This window comes from Sprattus sprattus (assembly GCF_963457725.1).
Source record: "Sprattus sprattus genome assembly, chromosome: 2".
Lineage (NCBI taxonomy): Eukaryota > Metazoa > Chordata > Actinopteri > Clupeiformes > Clupeidae > Sprattus > Sprattus sprattus.
The window spans coordinates 16274221-16292461 of NC_137921.1; the positions used below are offsets into that span (position 1 = coordinate 16274221).

The window sequence follows — 18241 nt, forward strand, 5'->3', positions numbered from 1 at the left end:
GAAGTCATTCTATATACCCTTGCGCAATTGAATGAAGAAAAGTAATAGTAAGCACGCATCGACCACTCTGGTATGCTACACTGTTTTGGACCATAGTATTGCAGCGTCCCACCACCTTCCATACAGTACATCTCACGTCAATAGACACACCTTTATCTATGCTGTGCCTATCATAGCACAGGACACAACAGGTGTAGCACAAAATGGTTCTCATACTATGGAACTGCGATCCCATTCATGGGTCTCCTAAAGACCAACCTCTCACTTCACCAAAGGGACACCAATCACACAAGGCATGTGGACATCAATACATTTGTTAAGCAAAGCAAAGCAAACAAGCTCTAGCTGTTTTGTTTTTGTACATACAGTTTTGCCTTCAAAGCTTGTGCAACATGTCAGCATTTTTTTTTAAATTAAATACAGCATTACTCATACTCCCCAACACTTGAAGACTTGACACAAACTTCGTCAGACCAAGAACTTCTGGTCATCTTTGCCACGAGTGCCCCTCTTGGTTCTTTCGTTGGCATTGGGTGTCGAGGGGCTGGTGAAGGGACTGGCAGTCTGCCGGGCCTTTGAGGGGGACTTGGCTTTGGAGGTGTGTCTGGGCGTGACTACTGTGGGCGAAGCAGCGGCGGCCATCTTGGGGCTTCCAGTGGGCTCAACAATGCTGTTGATGACTTGAGTGACACACAAATGTAACATTATCTACTTTTGTCAATAAACTAGCCAAGGGAAATGTGATGCTTGCAAAACCTTGACAAATTTGTATTTGATTCCACACTTTTAGACTGATAATTCAGTTCTGAAGGATTTATCTCTGAAATTTTTACACAATCATATTTTATTCACTTACCCTCTAACTGTCTCTGAACCCTCCTTAACTCTTGCAGGATTGAAGAGATTTCCTGTGATGCAGTAACACAATCATATTGTTGACAGCCCTTTCCAAGAGTATATCATACTCTGAAAATGTGTAACACTTTAAATGGCTACCAAGTGGAAATCAAACCTTATTGGATGTTTTCAGGATAGGGACTTCATTTTCAGTATTGATCTTTGCCTCAATCTCCTCCCACACCTCCGTCTTGTTGCGGAACATGACCCTGAGGACAATCATTGCAGGAGATCGGACTCAACATTCCTTCCCATGCTAATAGCTCCATATAAGTTCCATATAATAACAGTCTGTGTATTTTTAAACCACACTCATATACTGAACTTGTACTTGTGAGAATGCTTACTCAACAAAATGTCACCCTGTAACATTTGGAAAGCTTTCCTGTTCCAGGCTGGTTCAAAACTATCATTTCAACCACTGGCTTTCACACGAAAAAAAACGATATCTCAGCTGACGGAATCTGTCCTTACTTCATTTTCTCTGTGAGTTGCTCGGTGTTCTCTCGAATAGCCTGGGAGAGCTGTGAGACAGGGTTCAGCATGAGATTGTCCAGAATGACCTGTGGCAGAAGTTACACAAAGCCTTTAATTAGATTCCTTAGTGTGTCAATACTACAGCAAACACTTGAAGACAACAATAGATAAAAAAGCTAGCTTTGCCTTTTTTCGGTTTTGTTATGTATGGGTTTGTCTTTGTTTAGTGGCTTCTATACCTCTGTTCTTGTGTCTGTGTCCCACTACCTACAATTAGTATTCCAAAGTGTTCCAAATATTTCATTATAAAAAAAAATACCAGTATTTAAAAAAATCTTAATCTTTAACTAGAAAATGCATTTCCTGAAGGAAATACCAGTGCATGAAATGCAAAGGTTAAGAAAGGAAGAAGAAAATAAAGAAGAGTGAAAGAAGGAAAGAAGAAAGGAAAGAAGAGTGGAAGAAGGAAAGACAAAAGGAAAGAAGAGTGAAGAAAGGAGAGAAGAGTGGAAGAAGGAAAGAAGAAAGGAAAGAAGAGTGAAAGAAGGAAAGAAGAAAGGAAAGAAGAGTGAAAGAAGGAAAGAAGAAAAGAAAGAAGAGTGAAGAAAGGAAAGAAGAGTGGAAGAAGGAAAGAAGAAAAGACAGAAGAGTGAAATAATGAAAGAAGAGTGGAAGAAGGAAATAAGAAAAGAAAGAAGAGTGAAAGAAGGAAAGAATAAAGGAAAGAAGAGTGTAAGAAGGAAAGAAGAGTGAAGAAAGGAAAGAAAAGTGGAAGAAGGAAAGAGTGGCTCTGGATGAAGAGATAAAGAGAGAGTGAAAATATTGAAAAAAGGAGATAAAAATGGAGTGAAGAAGAGAGATTGAGTGTGAGAGAAAGTTGACTGAGAGAGAGAGAAAGATGGAGAGAAAAGATGGTGTCTTAATGTTCCTAGTTACAGTTAAATTGAGAGGGACAGAGAGAGAAGAGGTTCCTTTGATTTGGCACAGGTGTCAGTAAAGCACAGGTGCAAGCCAGTTTAAAGACCCTATTATGATGTCATAATGGCCCAATGTAAGTCAATGGGAGAAATTTATATTCGTTTTTCTTTAATATCTTAAAAAGTATAAAGTTTAGAAAAGTGAAAAATACATAGCATAAGTGTCGTTTACAAGACCTACGCGACAAAGTTTGAATGAAGTTTCTACGTTAAGCGGTTCGGGCTGAATTAATCGCAGAAAAAGGTAACAAGAATAAGAAGAAGAAGAAGAAGCCTAGGAATAACAATACAGGGCATTTCATGCACTGTAATTAGGATATATATTAAGGATTTAACGAAACAGTTTGTTGGAGAGCACACCTCTTCCCTATTCCAGGGCCGTCGCTTAGATTCTTGTTCGTTCATGTTGGAATCTTGGTCCAAGGGACTGAGAGACCCTGGTGGAACCTTCTGGTAGTTCAGGCTGGCCTCTGGTATGTGTTGTACCAACTGAAAACACATCACAGCAGGTGAGCATGTGCTACCCTCAAGGCCTGAATGAAACACTGTTAGATCCATAAAGACTTTCTGACACAAATTGGGTGATCTTAGTTATCAAAAAAACTTTGGCCACTGAGTGAGACAGAATGTAGTTTGCTTAGAAATACTTAAACCTGGTGTTAGAGCTGTGATAAGTACATGCAGTGAAAGCAAAGCCTGGTACATCACTGAGTTCACAGTGCATCATGCCATCCACAATACTTCAAAAAGACACACAATACTTCAGTGCCTTATGATCGTAGCCAATCAAGATCATTTAGCTGCTTCGTATAATTAAGCAGTAGTAGTAGTAAATAATAGCCACTAAATGCCTTGATTGAATGTGCCCTGTTAGTTGCTGAGGAAATAAAATTTGTGATGAGGAAAAAAGCGCTGTGAGAAAAGAAAAGATATCTGTGAGTTTTTTTGCGAAGCAAGCGATAAATGCTACCAGTTGCAAGGAAGTAGAGTACAAATGAACTTGTGAACAATGATTTAAGCACCTGGGATAACAGGACCCCCTGCAATGATGCATATGGCTTCTGCACACAAGAGGAGGAAGAAATACTGGTGAACACCTTCAAAAAGAACTCGAACTCAAACAAGAACTTTTCAAGAACTTTTAGACCATCCATGTCAAAGGGGTTCCACCAAGCCTCTGCTGAGTTGTGCAGTCTCCGGGCGAGGAGCCATTATGGATCTGGGCAACATGGCCGCCAACAGCAGCTGCACTCATGTATGGAATACTTGGTTTACATGGTGGAAAATGGGGCATGGTCGAGGAAGAAGGGAGCCAGGACTTACTTCCTCACGGGCCGACATGGTAGAGGCTGGTGTATTGGGCATGGAATTTGGGGAAGTGGTTGTGCCCATGCCAGAGCTCTGGGAGTCGCCATCTCCTGCAACATCATGGATCTCGCGTGCAAGAATCGCCAGATCTTTGGCCAGGTCCTGACTCAACCTACAGCATTAACACAGTACACAACATATATGTCCTTGCACATGTGCCTTGATTATACAATGATCTTGGTATGCAAGCTTGACTGAATTGACTGAATTGAGGTGTTAATAAATATATATAATAAAAATCAAAATGTTTATTACGGTATAATTTTGTTGGAGTGCAAGAAGCTACACGGGCATAACTCCATGTGTTGAACTTCTTGGCGCGTTCACTATGCCTACCTGGCTATCTCTGCACTGTGTGTGGACCAGTTCTGGAAATGCTCATTCTGGGCCTCCTCTTCCTCAGTCTCCAGTGAGATTTGGTTGATTGATTTGGAGCGGGCCGGAGTGATCTTTACGGCGTGGGCGGTCTGCGTGGAGGCAGAAGTGTGGGAGCGCTTGTGTTTCTGGCTGGCAGAGCTCACCACCTCCTGCTCCTCCTCGGAGGTGGAGGAGTAGTCTGAGCCCTTCTGCCTCCGACGGGCTCCTGCCAACAAATACAACATGTCTACCATCACAGATGTTTCTTTACCTCAAATGCTAGATGTATATACAAAAATGCCTTTACTTAAAGCTACTGAGAACATAGTACCACCTCATTTACTGGGTTTATATTCCCACCTTCTCCACTGTTACAAAGGTTACCGATATCTAAGGTGTATAACATGGCTTGCAGATGTTTGTTTGCTGAATTAGTGATTTGATCTGACATGAATTGATCTTTCTTTCTCTACTGGTGTTTTAGGGGTTTCTCACCTGCTGCATTGGTGTGTTTTGCTGTACTAGATCGGGTACGGGCAGAGGGGAGCTTTGCTGCTGTTGATGCTGTCTTGCTCATCCCCTGTTTAGTCTCTCCTGGTGCTGTCTTGCGTGAACCACCAGTGGGTTCAGACGCGCGGGTGGACGGCAAGGGCCTGCCAGAGGAGGACTCATTGTCACTTGGTGCATTAAAGGAACCAGTCCTTTTCCGTGGCATGGCCAGGATGTCGAGCCGAGATAGTTTCTTGGCATCCGATGCAGTTTTACCATGGTCCGAACTCTGGGAGGCCCGGTCTGTTTCTGTTCCCTCGTTATCGGAAGTCTCACCGAGCCTGGCGCGTCTCAGCATGGAGGCCCGAGTGGGCCGTGGTGCAGAGAGGCTGTTGGATCGGGTCAGTACCTGCGGAGCGACCTTACTGGGTGCCACTGGGTGGGCCTTGCTGGGAGCTTCGTCCTTCAGCGGGGGGGCACTGTGCCTCTTTCGGGCAGCAGCACGGGAACCGGACTCATGGTCAGAGGAGGAAGCGGCATCAACCCAGTGGTTCTGTGTATGGTTCTGCTGGCCCTCTGACAGATCCAGGGAACCTCGGTTCCCGGCACTCCGGCGAAGGTGCAAACGTTTTCCAGCTTCAGCTTTAGCGCCACTATCAGCTGTGGTGGTGTGGCTCCGGCGCTTCTCTGACAGACGCTCCCGAGCCGTGGGCTGCCTTCCCTTATCATGCCCTGATGCTGTTGATCGCTCCTTTTGCAGTCCGGAGCCGGCCGGGCGCTTCTTGGGGGCTGTCACTGGAGCATTCTTACTGCTCACCATGCTCACCGTACTAGCTGTATCCACATCAGACTCACCAGACATCGAATCGTCTCCCTGACCCCTCTTGCCGCCCCGAGCCGAATGCTTGTCCTCGGGGGAGCTGAAAAGCCTCTCTGCCTCCTGGAGGAAGGCCTGGGGTTCATGGTTAGCTTCTGCCTGCTCCAGGTCTCTCAGGGTGGGGTGGCTGGAGATGTGGGGCAGCCTCTTCACCTGGACTTTGTCAGTCGGGCGCTCCTTGGTGAAGCTCTCCTGCCGCACAAATGCTCCAGAGGCTAATGCGGTGTCCTTGGTGGGCACAAAGTCCCTGTCGTGGGTCTGGAGGTTTGGGGCAGAGGAGTTGGGCTTCACTGTGCGCCGTGGTTCATGCCCACTCAGGTGCCGGATTAGGACGGTGGTGGGGGGAGTCCGGGGGGAGGGGTCCTTCTCAGAGTGGGATGACAGTGGGCTCCTAGATGGTTCGGGTTTACCTTGCGAGCCATCGTCAGACCCAATGTAGAAGGAAGTGGATTTGGGTGTCTGTGCTGGCAGCTCCTGACCTAGCCCCCATGGGGTGCTCTCCCCTGGGGAAGACAGTGAGCCAGCTGCCCCTCTCCGGTTCTTTCTCTCCAGGATGGATCCATCCTCCGAGCGGCTGGTGTCGCTCAAGCTGTCAGGGTCGACGTCGTCCTGAACACGAAGCATCTGGGAAGAGTCCTGCTGAGATGGTGTCCCCGAGCCACGTTCAGGGGGTTCACGGTCGAGATAGGGGTCATGGCGGATTAGAACACAGGGGGTCGGACTCTCAGATTTGTCCCCTGGGGGAACTTGGGGCAGAAGACGCCGTGTACGGGATCCCTGGCTGCCCTCGGTTTCAGACATATCCACACTCTGGCTCAACATCATGGAGTGTGGCATCCTTCCATCTAAAACCAAGAATATTACGCAAATAAAGTCCAACAAATACCAATGTGGTCAATGTGGTAATTTCAACATACAGTCAGCAAATACTGCATGTACTCCACAAAAGACTCACAATACTAAAAACATCATAGATGTAAGCATTTACATACGTACATGTTTGGAACAACTGCTGCATCATTACTGCAACATTATTTAAGAGCCAAGGAGAAAACTGCAACTGTTAGTTTGCAGTATATGATAAGCACTGCATGAGTCTCACCTCTGTCTGGCTCCATCTGTGGGGTTGTACCTGGGGCTCCAGGCTCTGTGTAGCTGTCAGCTAAGCTAGCCCAGCGGGACACCCATTTGGGACCGCTCTGGGATTCCTGAGGGTAGCAGGGGGAAGAACAGAGTTGGGTACAGCGAGGTTCAGTGAAATAATGTAGTATATGGCAGAGCTGAGTGGGGTAGACTACAACTGTTACAAAGGCTGCTCCACCAGCTGCATCCAGCAGTGCACCCTAAGGTAGAGTGAAGCTTCAAGTAGAAATATTCAGGAATATGGCATACACTAAGATAGCTATTGGGCTAACTGTACCTGTGCCTGTTTTGGTTCAGGGCTGCGTTTGGGCATGCTTAGGCCTAGAACAGTGGCAGAAGCGAGATCAGCGGTGCTATGAGTGATAGGATGCTCTTCCCTGCCCTCCTCGATCACAGGTCGGGTCACACCCAGTGTGGGGCCACTGTACTCAGGTGAGTCCAGCACACCAAACACCTGAGGAGTTGAGGACAGCAGGTAAGTTGCTACGCAACTCTTTGTCTGTATTAGCAATATGAGAGGACAAACACTGCGTAATTGGTAATATAGCACCTCATGGAATTTACTTTACATGTACAATAACGTCCCATTGCTTCACTTATGAACAAAAGCTACAATGGAAAGACAAAAGTGAACACCAAGAGAAGAGAAGGTCAATACGTAGCATGTATGACCTTAATATTTAGCATTTTGCTGTTGGCTAGCTATTTTAACTTCAGTTTGTTTCTGTACTGACCTGAACTCAACTGACAAACCTCACTCCAGCCAACATGTCATGAGCCTAGAATGTCTTACCTGGTCAATCATGCTCCTGGCCTCTTCCACCTCCTGGTCCTGGGACTCTGTCTCGATGGTGTAGGTCCCTGCATCACTCAAGCTGTCCTCCTCTTCTGTCCTCACTGCGCGTGATGTTCTCGGATCCATGCCACTAATGCTGATGCTAACGCTTGTGCTAATGCTAAAGCTTTCAGTAATGCTAATGCTAGGAGGGAGCTGGGCAGGCTCAGCTGGAAGAGCGGATGTTGGCACGGGGACTTCCTGTGGGACAGGTGGGGAGGGTGGAGCAGCAGTACAGGAGGGGTAAGGTGTGCACTGAGAGGGGGAGGAGGGGTAAGAAGCCGAGACAGGGCCACCCAGATCCCCTGGTGATGGCAAAAGAATTTGGGAGGGGCACGCCGTCATCACAGGTGGCGCTGACATGGGAGGGGGAGGTATCTCCTTGAGGAGCTCCGCAGTGAACTCTTGAGCCAGCCTGGACTTCCTGCCGGCACTCCCAAACTGCCTGTGAGCGGGACGGGAGACGGGGCCTGGTGGCGAAGGCGAGTGACTTCCGCTGCTCAGCGCCTCCTCTGTCTTCTCCCGCTTCAGGGAGCTGGAGCGCTGTGGGCCTGGGGGGTGGGCATGGGTGGAGCCTTTCAGGGGGACGGTGATCTGCTGCGTGGGAGGGAGGTGGCCGTGCACCGAGGCTGGCCGCTCCCCGCTGTGGCCGCTGCCCTTCCGGCGCTCCAGCTTGGCCCGGAGGGCGGAGTACGAGTCGGGATTCGCCGTGAAGGACTGAGAGCGCTTCTTGCGCGGGTTGTCGTCGAAGAACTCAATGACAAAGGCCTGCTGGCTGGGGGGTTCGGTAGGAGTCTGGCGTCCCTGTGTAGGCGAGGGGTCCTCTTGTGGGGACAGACACACCATTGCCTGAGGAGCCACGGGGGAGGGTGGAGCCAGTTTGGGTGGAGACAGCTGATTGGGCTGGTGGGATGGGGGAGCCTCTGATATCGACACTGAGAGATGTGATGGAACGGACTCTTGCGACTGGACGGAGTGGTGAGATTTGCTCCTCTTCCCCTTCAGAACGGGGTCCTCTGAGTCGCTCTGGGTGCCATCGTCATGGTGATGTCCTACATGGGGAAAAAACTGTTTTAGTTGTATAATAATTTAAATGCTGTGACTATTCCTAAACGATAACACTGCTCCGAGTCTTTGAAAACATGAAATTAAACTAAATCAATGGCATTGGCTTATAGCTCACATTAACATTATAAAACCAGGCCAATCATTCCCTGAAACTTGACCTTTATAATTTCAAAAACAATCGTCTATTAAAAACATGAAGGTGTATGGGCCTGAAAGTATAATGGCTTTTAGTACTTGTATTAGCATTATCAAGCGTAGCTGATCCCCTGTCTCAACCCTAACCCCTGACCTTTGAGCGTCTTGAGGTTAATGGCAAGGTCACTCTTGGTGCTGTAGACATCCTCACAGGTGGGCCGTCTCCGCATCATGCTCACGTCAGTGTGCACCAGCCAATCGGCCACCTTGCTCTCGGCTGACATCACATCAGTGGGCGTGGCCAACAGCGACTTGGCGTGCGTCTTGCCACGCGGGCGTGATGAGAACTTGGTCACGTGATCTTTGATCTTGATCTTGCCTGGCGCACACTCATCAAACTCGATGGTGAAGGACGCGTGGCTCTGCACAACCGGAGGAGTGGCGGTGGGAGGGGGGCTGTCCGTGTCTTTGGTGGGGATCTCGTTGAGCTCCTGGGCCGGGGGTTTGCCGTGGTGGACGGGTGCGACCGGCGGGGGGGACGTCTGGGACTCCTTGGTGGGGATCTCGAAGTAGCTGGGCTCCCGGTGGTAAGGGAAAGACCCAGAATTGACCTGGAGGTCGCGGTAGTCTGGGAGGGCACCGTTCACCTTGCCATCCCCAGGCAATGAGACCTCTATGGGGATGTCTGAGGAGAGAATCAGCCTGGTCAGACATCAGATGTGAACGTACAACTGATTTAGAGGAAGGTAAAATAAAAACAATGAGAAAACTAGGTTCCCCAAAAGCATCAGCAGGAGATAGGTGGCAGAATGACACAAAGCGTAAGTTTTGGTCAGGGGGTCGAGAATTTCTCAATGAGATGCAAGAGATCTCTTCAGAGAGAGAGCAGGAGGGGAAACAATCCACAGCAGTAGAGAAGAGGGAGGGAGGGAGAGACACCCATGGAACAGAGACGGGCACCCTGACAGTAGGATACTGACCACATTGACAACATGACTAGCATGTTACTAGGGAGACACGCGGGGAAGTGGACATGGACATGATGTCTAACAGCAGTGTCCAAGCGCATATGTGCACAGTGACAAACTACAGTAAATCAGAGAGAACCCAGACCGATGACAGACAGAAGAGACGGGCTGACTGGTGAAAAAGAGGAAGCAGTACGAGAGCGTCAGAGAGGGAGAGAGTGAAAAAGGAGAAATGCACAAGAGACTGACCTGGGTGGCTGTCTTCTGGCTGCCGCCCGTCGCCGTGGTGGCTCTTGTTCCCAGCATCCTCTTCACCCCACCATGAGGGCTGGCCGTACAGGGGGGTGGGCCGAGGCACTGGAGGCTCTGGAAAATGCAGACACATGCACACACACACACACACACACACACATAAACAGGATGGACATCCACACATAGAAACAACATGCACATCCACACACACACATAGGCATAGACACACATACACACAGAAACAAACAATTAGAAGGGGATAATAACAGGCCATTTACAGATACAAACAAATCTGGTGGGAGGGTTGTCTTAGTCACTGAGCCACAGCCTCCCCCTTGTGGCTCAACCTGATCGTTAGGCTGCCCCATCTCCCATTCATGCTTAACGAAGCATGTGTCTTATTCTCAGAATAGACTCCTCATTAATATACGATAGAGCTATTTTATATTCTCATGTCAATCCATAATGCACTGTCTACACTAATGAAAACTCTAATCTCTAGCGTAGCCTCTACGGGTCACTCTTCCTTTCAAATCTAGGGTACACACATTTACTGCTTCATCGCTTCAGTGATCTGACTGAACAACGCCTCTCTTTGAGCGATGGGGGGGTGGGGGTGGGGGGGGGGGGGGGCGCGCTACTGTGGAGAATCAGAGGCTACACTGAGGAGGGTTGACTGCCTGTCAAGGTCACCTCAGTTCAGTAGCTGGAGCCCTCAACCCTTAGCCTTTAGCGTCCCGTTTAACACAAGGGCACAAAGGCGTTCACTGACAGCGCCTGGCCCTGATGCAGATATCACAGATACAGGCCAAGGGGATTATCTCTGGCCAGGCTCCAGATGTGGGCCGATGCACATAAACCAGGCCACACGTCGCTATGGAGCAGCGATCACCATGGAGTCATCACCATGGAGACCAGACGTGGCCATGGACAGCCAGGGGGAGGGGGTAGGGGAAGTGGTAGATGTGGGAGGGTGGGGGGTGAGTAGAGACAGATAGAGAGATGTGGATGAGTTATAGTTCATGACACGAGGAAAAGAGGGAAGAGAGATACTGAAAGAGGATGAGGGTAAGAAGAGTTTAAGGTGATGTGTGAATTAAGCGGTGTTTATTTTGTAACACCTGCACTTCAAAAACACTCCTTTCTCTAACACCTTCCCTGCTCTGACAAGACAGCACAGTCCTTCTGACCTAAAACAGCCAAATGAAATGAAATGGAAAAGGGAGACATACCATGCATTCGTATGCAACTATATGACCTATAACCAAAAGGTCTTTTGTCGTTTCTTTCTGACCAGAACCCAACTAACCAGCCAAGAGGCACAAACCACCACTAGCTCTCTTTAATCCAGTTGTGGGCTGCAAAACATGGAGTGAATCTCATACAATTTCTGAGTCACTATTTTGAATGACCTGAGCTTTATACTCCTGAGCTTTGAAATCTATGAGTGAGTTCACAACAACATCCATGCATATTAAATATGCTGTTGAATCTAAAAATATATAGTTACTTGACAAAAATAGAGACACTTACATCATAAGCCAATATAAATCACCATTTTCCAACAGACAACAGAAATCAAAAAAATGTATTGTCATACTACATATCCATCATTCCACTGAGGTGTTGTGCCATGCTGTACCTGTGAGACTCTTGCGTTCCGACCTCTCCAGTTTGGAGCGCTCATCCAGGATATCCTGCCGCTTTCCTTCTGAAGCCTTCATGCCCATCTGTAGCTGGCTGGTGTACTTCTCATGCTGCAACAGCAGAGGGCACTCATGAGCTCAAGAAGGCTTGATTCTCAAAGACCAGCATGCCCCCTCAAATTAATTCAACTTCTAGGTTCTAGATTTCCCCAAATAATGGCCATGAAGGAAATGATTTACTGAACTGGTAGAAGAATTAGTATCATCACTTGTGAAGCAGGTGAGATAAAGCTCTGACCCTTTAAGCCTTTCAGATGAAGAATCCTGTCACATTTGTGCTCGTTTCACACTAGATTAGGCTAAATTAATCAAGTCTAGATTACTGGATCTTTAAATTAAATGAGATTTGTTGGTACTCCTGTATAATCATATATTCCTGTATAATGAAGGAACACACATGCAAATACTTTGATGACAATGTTGTTTGTCAAGCTTTTTCCTTGCAGAAACACACACACACACACACACACGTACACACACACACACACACACACACACACACACACACACATACACACACAAACACACACACACACACACACACACACACACACACACACACACACACACACACTTACCTTGAGGGCTTCCTCTGGGACTTTGTGCTGACTCCTCTCCAGAACATAAACGTGGGAATGTGAATTCTAGGTTAAGCTAATACTGGGTTGCATATGAACATCTTCCAACATTTCCCCATGAGAGGAGCTGAAGTTGAACAACCTGTACAGAGATTACTGATTGACTAACAACTGCTAAACCAACTGAACCGCGTGTGCAGACAAAAATGGACAAATGACTGGAGAAAGCCCACTGGAATTTTGGTTGTAGCTAATGGCAGAAAAATCCACCATTGACTGACGACACTCACAGGCTTGCCTAAAACCTCAGGAGCATCACTGTACTTCCTGTCTACACTCACAGGCTCTGCTAGGCTGGTACTTCCTGTCTGAATCCCCCCCCCCCTCCCCCCAGTGCTCTTAGCTCCAGCTTCATCAGGGTATTGGATTGATTTATGTCCAACTTGGTTCTGAGGATTGCCTCACATTAGACTGTAACCAAAAACATTTCAGAAAAGACTCTATTGCGGGAAAAGGATATCATATCCAAAGCGTACAACATCAGAGAGTTTCAGAGTGATGTAGGTCTGGTCAGGGATTCGTAGGTCATTCACAAATGTCTGCGAAAGAACAAAAAGATACAGCAGGGATGCATCAAAAGGTTTATGTAGATTAGCAGGGTGCTAACACTACAAAGAGTGACTGTTGCTGGTGGCACTGATTTCATCTATTGATGGATTATTGGTTTGACATTAAAATGGCCTCTGTAGCCTGCTGACCTGGGCATTAGCACAGTAAATCCTTTCCTGCTGTAAGCACAGTGCAACTAAAGCTACCGTTTACACAGTTAAATTGATGAAATGTGATAGAAGTAAAAATCAATATCCACCGTATTCTGGCAATGGATCAACCCCGGTGACAATTAAAAAGGTTTCTCACTTATCTGAAAGATAAAGTCAAGCATCTCTCTATACAACATTAAGCAGTATCACTAGCTGCCACGACGTGACTCTCGATCAAAGGAGCTTAGAAGGTGATACAATTCTTGCCTTCAGGCACCACAGCTCAAAGCTTCAGCAGCAGCATGTGCTAGCGCAGCGCTAACGGACATATTGACTAAGACAGGCCAGGGCACTGAGAGCAGCGGGCTGGACATCCTCCACACTGATAGCGCTTTGTGTGAAGCAGACTAGCCTGCATCAGCACAGCACAAAGGACTGTCAGTTTGACAACAGTATAGCCAACAGGACAGTATGTGAGGCCATTTTGTTTAATTTATTTATTTCAGGTTTTTTTTATAATCAAAAACTGCAATTCTGGGTATAAAAGAAGCAGCATCAGCTATTTGTGAGGTTATCTCTGTGACAACAACAGTCCTGAGCCCACCACTACCTCAGCAGAACTGCAGACCAAGAGAGTGTGGAGTCAGTCGGTGATGAGAATGATGCTTGACACACTTACTCTTGAAATTACACACTATCTACAGAGTGGGGTGATCCGCTCCCATGGAGCCCCTGTCTATGGATAGCTTAAGCGTGTCTGAATGTCTCTGTGTCCTTGTCCCTGCCTCCGGGTATTTATTAGGACATTTCTGTTATGTTTACTAGTACAGTATTTTTAGTGCCTGTGCACGGTCCCTTATGCAAGGCAGATTCCTCCCAGCAACCTTCATTCATTCATTTTATCATCTGTGACATTCGTTAAAAGGACGCTGACATATTTCCAAACAGCTCTTTCTGAAGTTGTCTCTCTTTAAATAACAGTGTATGTGTTATATGAATATATGATATTTCAATATAATCACTGCATAACTGTGCACTTCTTTTCCACCAAACCAAATGTGTGCATCCCTCTCCAGACTCACCCCGTTCAGACTGCCCAGATCTTTGACTAGGTGTTCATCAGTGGCTTGGTTGTAGTTGATGACAGCATGCTGCTTATCGACACTGCGGGACTGAAAAGGGAAAAGGGACACTCGTCAGCAAAACAGACATTATAGTTTGCAAACCAGTAGTTATACCTTTCCAGCCATACATACGGTCATTCCAGAGTTGTACACTATAGTGTATACTATAAAGCATAGACGATAGAATAACTTGAATTTCTCAGTATTTCTTCTTCTGTCCAGAATACATCCAACATTTAGTAAGTCAACTATGCATCATGAACTCATTGCTTTACAGTGCTTCATGCTGATGATATATTGCTGAATAATACAACAATTACTGTACATGGTAATTTGGACACTATAATAACATTTTATATGTTACATTTTGATAGACTGTCACTATAATCTGAAAGCTATGGCAAAAGTAGATGCCCTGTAAAGAGTAAAGTCACAATTCTGACAAATGCAATTTGTGACTATGTTTTTTAGCAAGATCCAGTGATATTAGCAGATCCGCAGATTTTCTTTAAAAAGAGAGACATTACGGCCTGCCAATTTTTTTTGCCTGTTCACAGCACATTTACCAGAGAAAGAAAGCTTATACTGCAGCTACATTCTCAAGAAAAATTATAACATTGTTTAAATCAACTTGCTTGACTTAATTTCTTTAATTATTTAGCAATACAGCGAGAACATTAGCTCGTTTACTGCCCCATTGGAATTGGAGCTCACAATTGTAGATAAATGCCAAAGCAGTGAGATAGTATGGAGCGAAATATGCCCTTTTCAGCAATCTGGGGTTGTTTTTGCTTGTGCAGAGCACGATCCTGTCAACATCCACGTGCCCTATCCTTGTGCAACATCACGTGAAATGAAAACTGCCGGTTGGGAGTGAATTATTTACCATACAAGAGTACTGCAGGCATGCATCGCTCCAATGGTTTGGTCTTACCAACAATGTTGGCTAATGCAAGGGGCTTGTGTCATGCATGGTGTATTACACTGGCTCGTCTGCTCAGGTCTGTGCTGTATTGACAAAGTCAGAATGACAGTGAGTCACTTCGAGCACAACAGGAACCTTGTTAGCTTAACTGTGGTTTTGGAATGCTCAAAAGACAGACGATGTTCTGTCCATGACAGGAGCAAAACAGACCAATTTCTAGTTACAAGCAGGCCATCCTTAGGTAGCCTACAAGCAAGCCAATAGTCAATGGTGATATAGGCCTATACGTGGTAGATTTGCACATAAAGATTAACATATGCGACTGTGTACTGCATACACCACAAAGCATGCATATGTAAGGGATAATGCATAGTCCGCCGGTCATTAACGTAAAATAAATCCCGACAATATGAAAAGGGCCCCGACGCGCAGTGGAGGATGCCTCCAGTTGCTGGACAGTGTTTCAGATGAAATGTACCCTGGGCGGACAAGGGCTCTGTTTGTTTGTGTCTGGTGTCTCCCACTCCTCCTTTGAGTAAATGGCTGGGTCATGACTCAGTAATTAGCTGGCTGAGCGGGCCTTCAGCTCGTTATCCACTCTGGCCCTCCACTTCAAACACTCTGTCACCACTCCATTCACCATCACTCATATAATCTCCCTCCCTCTCCCTTGCTGTCGCTCTCTCCCTCAGGTTTTTATACAGCCTGTTCAAGGTGGGACTGCTGCAGCCTTATTCCACCTCACCGTTCTGTACGAAAGGGACGAACACGGAATGGGGGGGTCATTGCTGTTCTGTCTTTCAGCTGGACGGGAGGTAGTCAGAGTTGAATAGGTGTCTGTGTAAAAGGGAGAGGCAGCATGGGAGATGGAGGTGTGACGCAGCCTAGCAGCTAACCAAAATTAGACAAGACTTCTGTGGGGACTTCAAAGTGGCAATTTGTTTGAAGATTGAAAAATCCAAGCTCCAAGTGGTCTTGAATGCGGCATTATAGACGCCATGCCTTACGCTTCTCTCTTTCTCTCTCTCTCTCTCTCTCTCTCTCTATCTCTCTCGCTCTGTGTGTGTGTGTGTGTGTGTGTGTGTGTACTGAATGTGTGTGATGTACATCACTGACATTTATGAAGATGTCTTACATCTTTCTTTGGCCTGCTGTTTTGACATGATAGCAACAACAAGCCAAAAGCATTCTGGTTGCTAGGTAACAAACTAGGCAGTTCATTCCAAGGGGATGCACACGTCAGACAACCCTCTGTAGACAAAAAGGACCTTTCACCTTTTATATGCTCCAGAATCACCACTTAACATCTTCCATTAATGATTCTGGCTAGGCTCTTTGCTGTAGCAGCCCAACCCAGTAATCTAGCTGTGTCCAAAATGCTTCATCTACTGTCAGCTGATTTCCCACCGGCTTGATAAGAGGCAGAGAGGGACTACGTTAGTGTTAGTGTCAGTGGGGGAGGAAACAGGGTCTGTGGGGGGACAGAGTGGGAGTCCTCTCTGGATGACGACAAGCCCAACGGCAAAATGGCCTCCCTGGTTGCTACGGGCAACCACTGAGCAGTAAGGTGCTATCAATAACACTGACAGCCCGTCCATTTCTAAGAGCACCATCAGTAATAGTGAGGGAAACAGGAGAATAATCAGAGACAATAATGGTGAGAGAAACAGGAAGGACATTTCCTATCTTTGATGTATATTTAGTATTCCTCAAAAAATGAAATGTCCAAAGGCCAAGGAGCTGGCAAACCGCTAAAAACATCACGGTATAAATGAAGGAGGCTTCGACACACTGGGAATGACATTTTGTCCTTCCGAGTTGCACAGTCCCAGTCCTGGTCCAGCATCTGATCTCTGCGGCCCCCAGCTATATCACTCCAGGTAGGTTTGAGCAACCCCCTGTCCCTGTTTCTCATCATTGTACAGTAACCACAGAACTATTTCTAGAAGCCAACAATCACCTGACAGTAACACAGCATCTCCACAGCTCAATCCCGTCTGTGTAAAACAGAAGCACAGAGACGCTATGAGTGAAAACTCTCGTGGACAGCAGACACGACAACCAGTGTGGGTTGTTTCTGTTCCGCCGAGGCAACCCTTGTTATCCTAATATGTCTGCCTGATGTTGTACACACACCCCCTACACTCACTCACTGTGCCATCCCCCTCTTAAGGTGTACCGTAAGCAGCTTTCAAAAGTAGCGCACCATCCCCCCACACATTTAACAATGACGACAAACTATTTGCATTGACACAAAAATATTCGCATTTGTGTTTGTCAGAAACAAGATGGAGATAATCACGCAGCAGGTGGTGTTCCTCGGAAGGCTCTGTGAAGTGGAGCACAGACAGAGGGTGGAGCATGTCTGTGATGAGGGGAAAGACATGGTGTTCTATTAGGGGAAAGATTCTTTAAAGGTACACTGAACCTTTGATTGATCAAAAAATGGTCTTCAAACACTGAACCTGAAAAATATTGATTGATCATACACATGGGGGGAGGGTGGGATGTACTGTCAAGATGTTACGTCTAAAACAAAACACATGTGATAGCTACTTCTTCACTGCTCAGAGGTCTAGCAGAGTTCGTTTAAGCCTAACCAATCCACATGCTGACGCTTCACCAGCTCTACGTGATTGAGAGAGAATGTCTCATTTGTTTGCCAGGATTATTTTCAGTTTTTCACCTTCCACTTTTTTCACCCAGAGAACAGCTCATTGCGGATCAGCTCTGGCGCTGACCTTGGGCAGATCTCCCAGGTCAGGGCCACCACAGCTGGTGCGGTCAGCTGGTCTGGTCTGGGGCACACACACACACACTCCACGCCCCATGCACGCAACCATGATGCATTCTCCAAACGTGCCGGGTCAGTTGTGGACCAGAGGGAGAGCCTCACCTGCAGCATGAGCTCGCAGTCTTCACGGCCCACGAAGATCATCTCCCGCGGGAGCCGGTGCCGCGTGCCCGAGCTGCTCACCAGGAACCATGATGTCACACTCATCTTCACTGCTCCGCCCAGAACGACGTGCTTTGCATCCTGGGTAAAGACAGAAAGATACGGAACAGACTGAGCACAGTCCTGATCAAGACACAACAGGGCCTCATCACTGTTAAGCTTGCTTCAGCATCTGTAATCTGCAAACCTCTTCCACTGAACAGGGGTCAGTGTGAGCTTTCTGTCCAGTTATTGTATATCTTCTCTTACTAAGCAAAAACTGGTAGGTTAATGGGGAAAAACAAGAGGTATATCAGGTCTATAGGTGATACACAAGCGGTATATCAGCTATATTTGACAAGGGGCCAA

General features: G+C 46.9%; 1 protein-coding gene across 1 annotated transcript; it reads right to left on the reverse strand.

Moving 5' to 3' along the window:
• Positions 1 to 468: 468 nt before the first annotated feature.
• On the reverse strand, positions 469 to 17938 carry cep170bb (centrosomal protein 170Bb; the record flags this gene model as incomplete). The annotated part of the gene is made up of 19 exons (XM_080833340.1): positions 469 to 680; positions 857 to 908; positions 1013 to 1106; positions 1372 to 1460; positions 2712 to 2840; positions 3374 to 3412; positions 3675 to 3831; positions 4056 to 4302; positions 4572 to 6287; positions 6545 to 6650; positions 6863 to 7039; positions 7379 to 8472; positions 8778 to 9308; positions 9841 to 9957; positions 11486 to 11600; positions 12128 to 12184; positions 12646 to 12726; positions 13971 to 14060; positions 17834 to 17938. 19 exons carry the CDS (start codon positions 17936 to 17938, stop codon positions 469 to 471), a joined length of 5208 nt encoding a protein of 1735 aa, XP_080689466.1.
• Between the last annotated feature and the right edge of the window lie 303 nt (positions 17939 to 18241).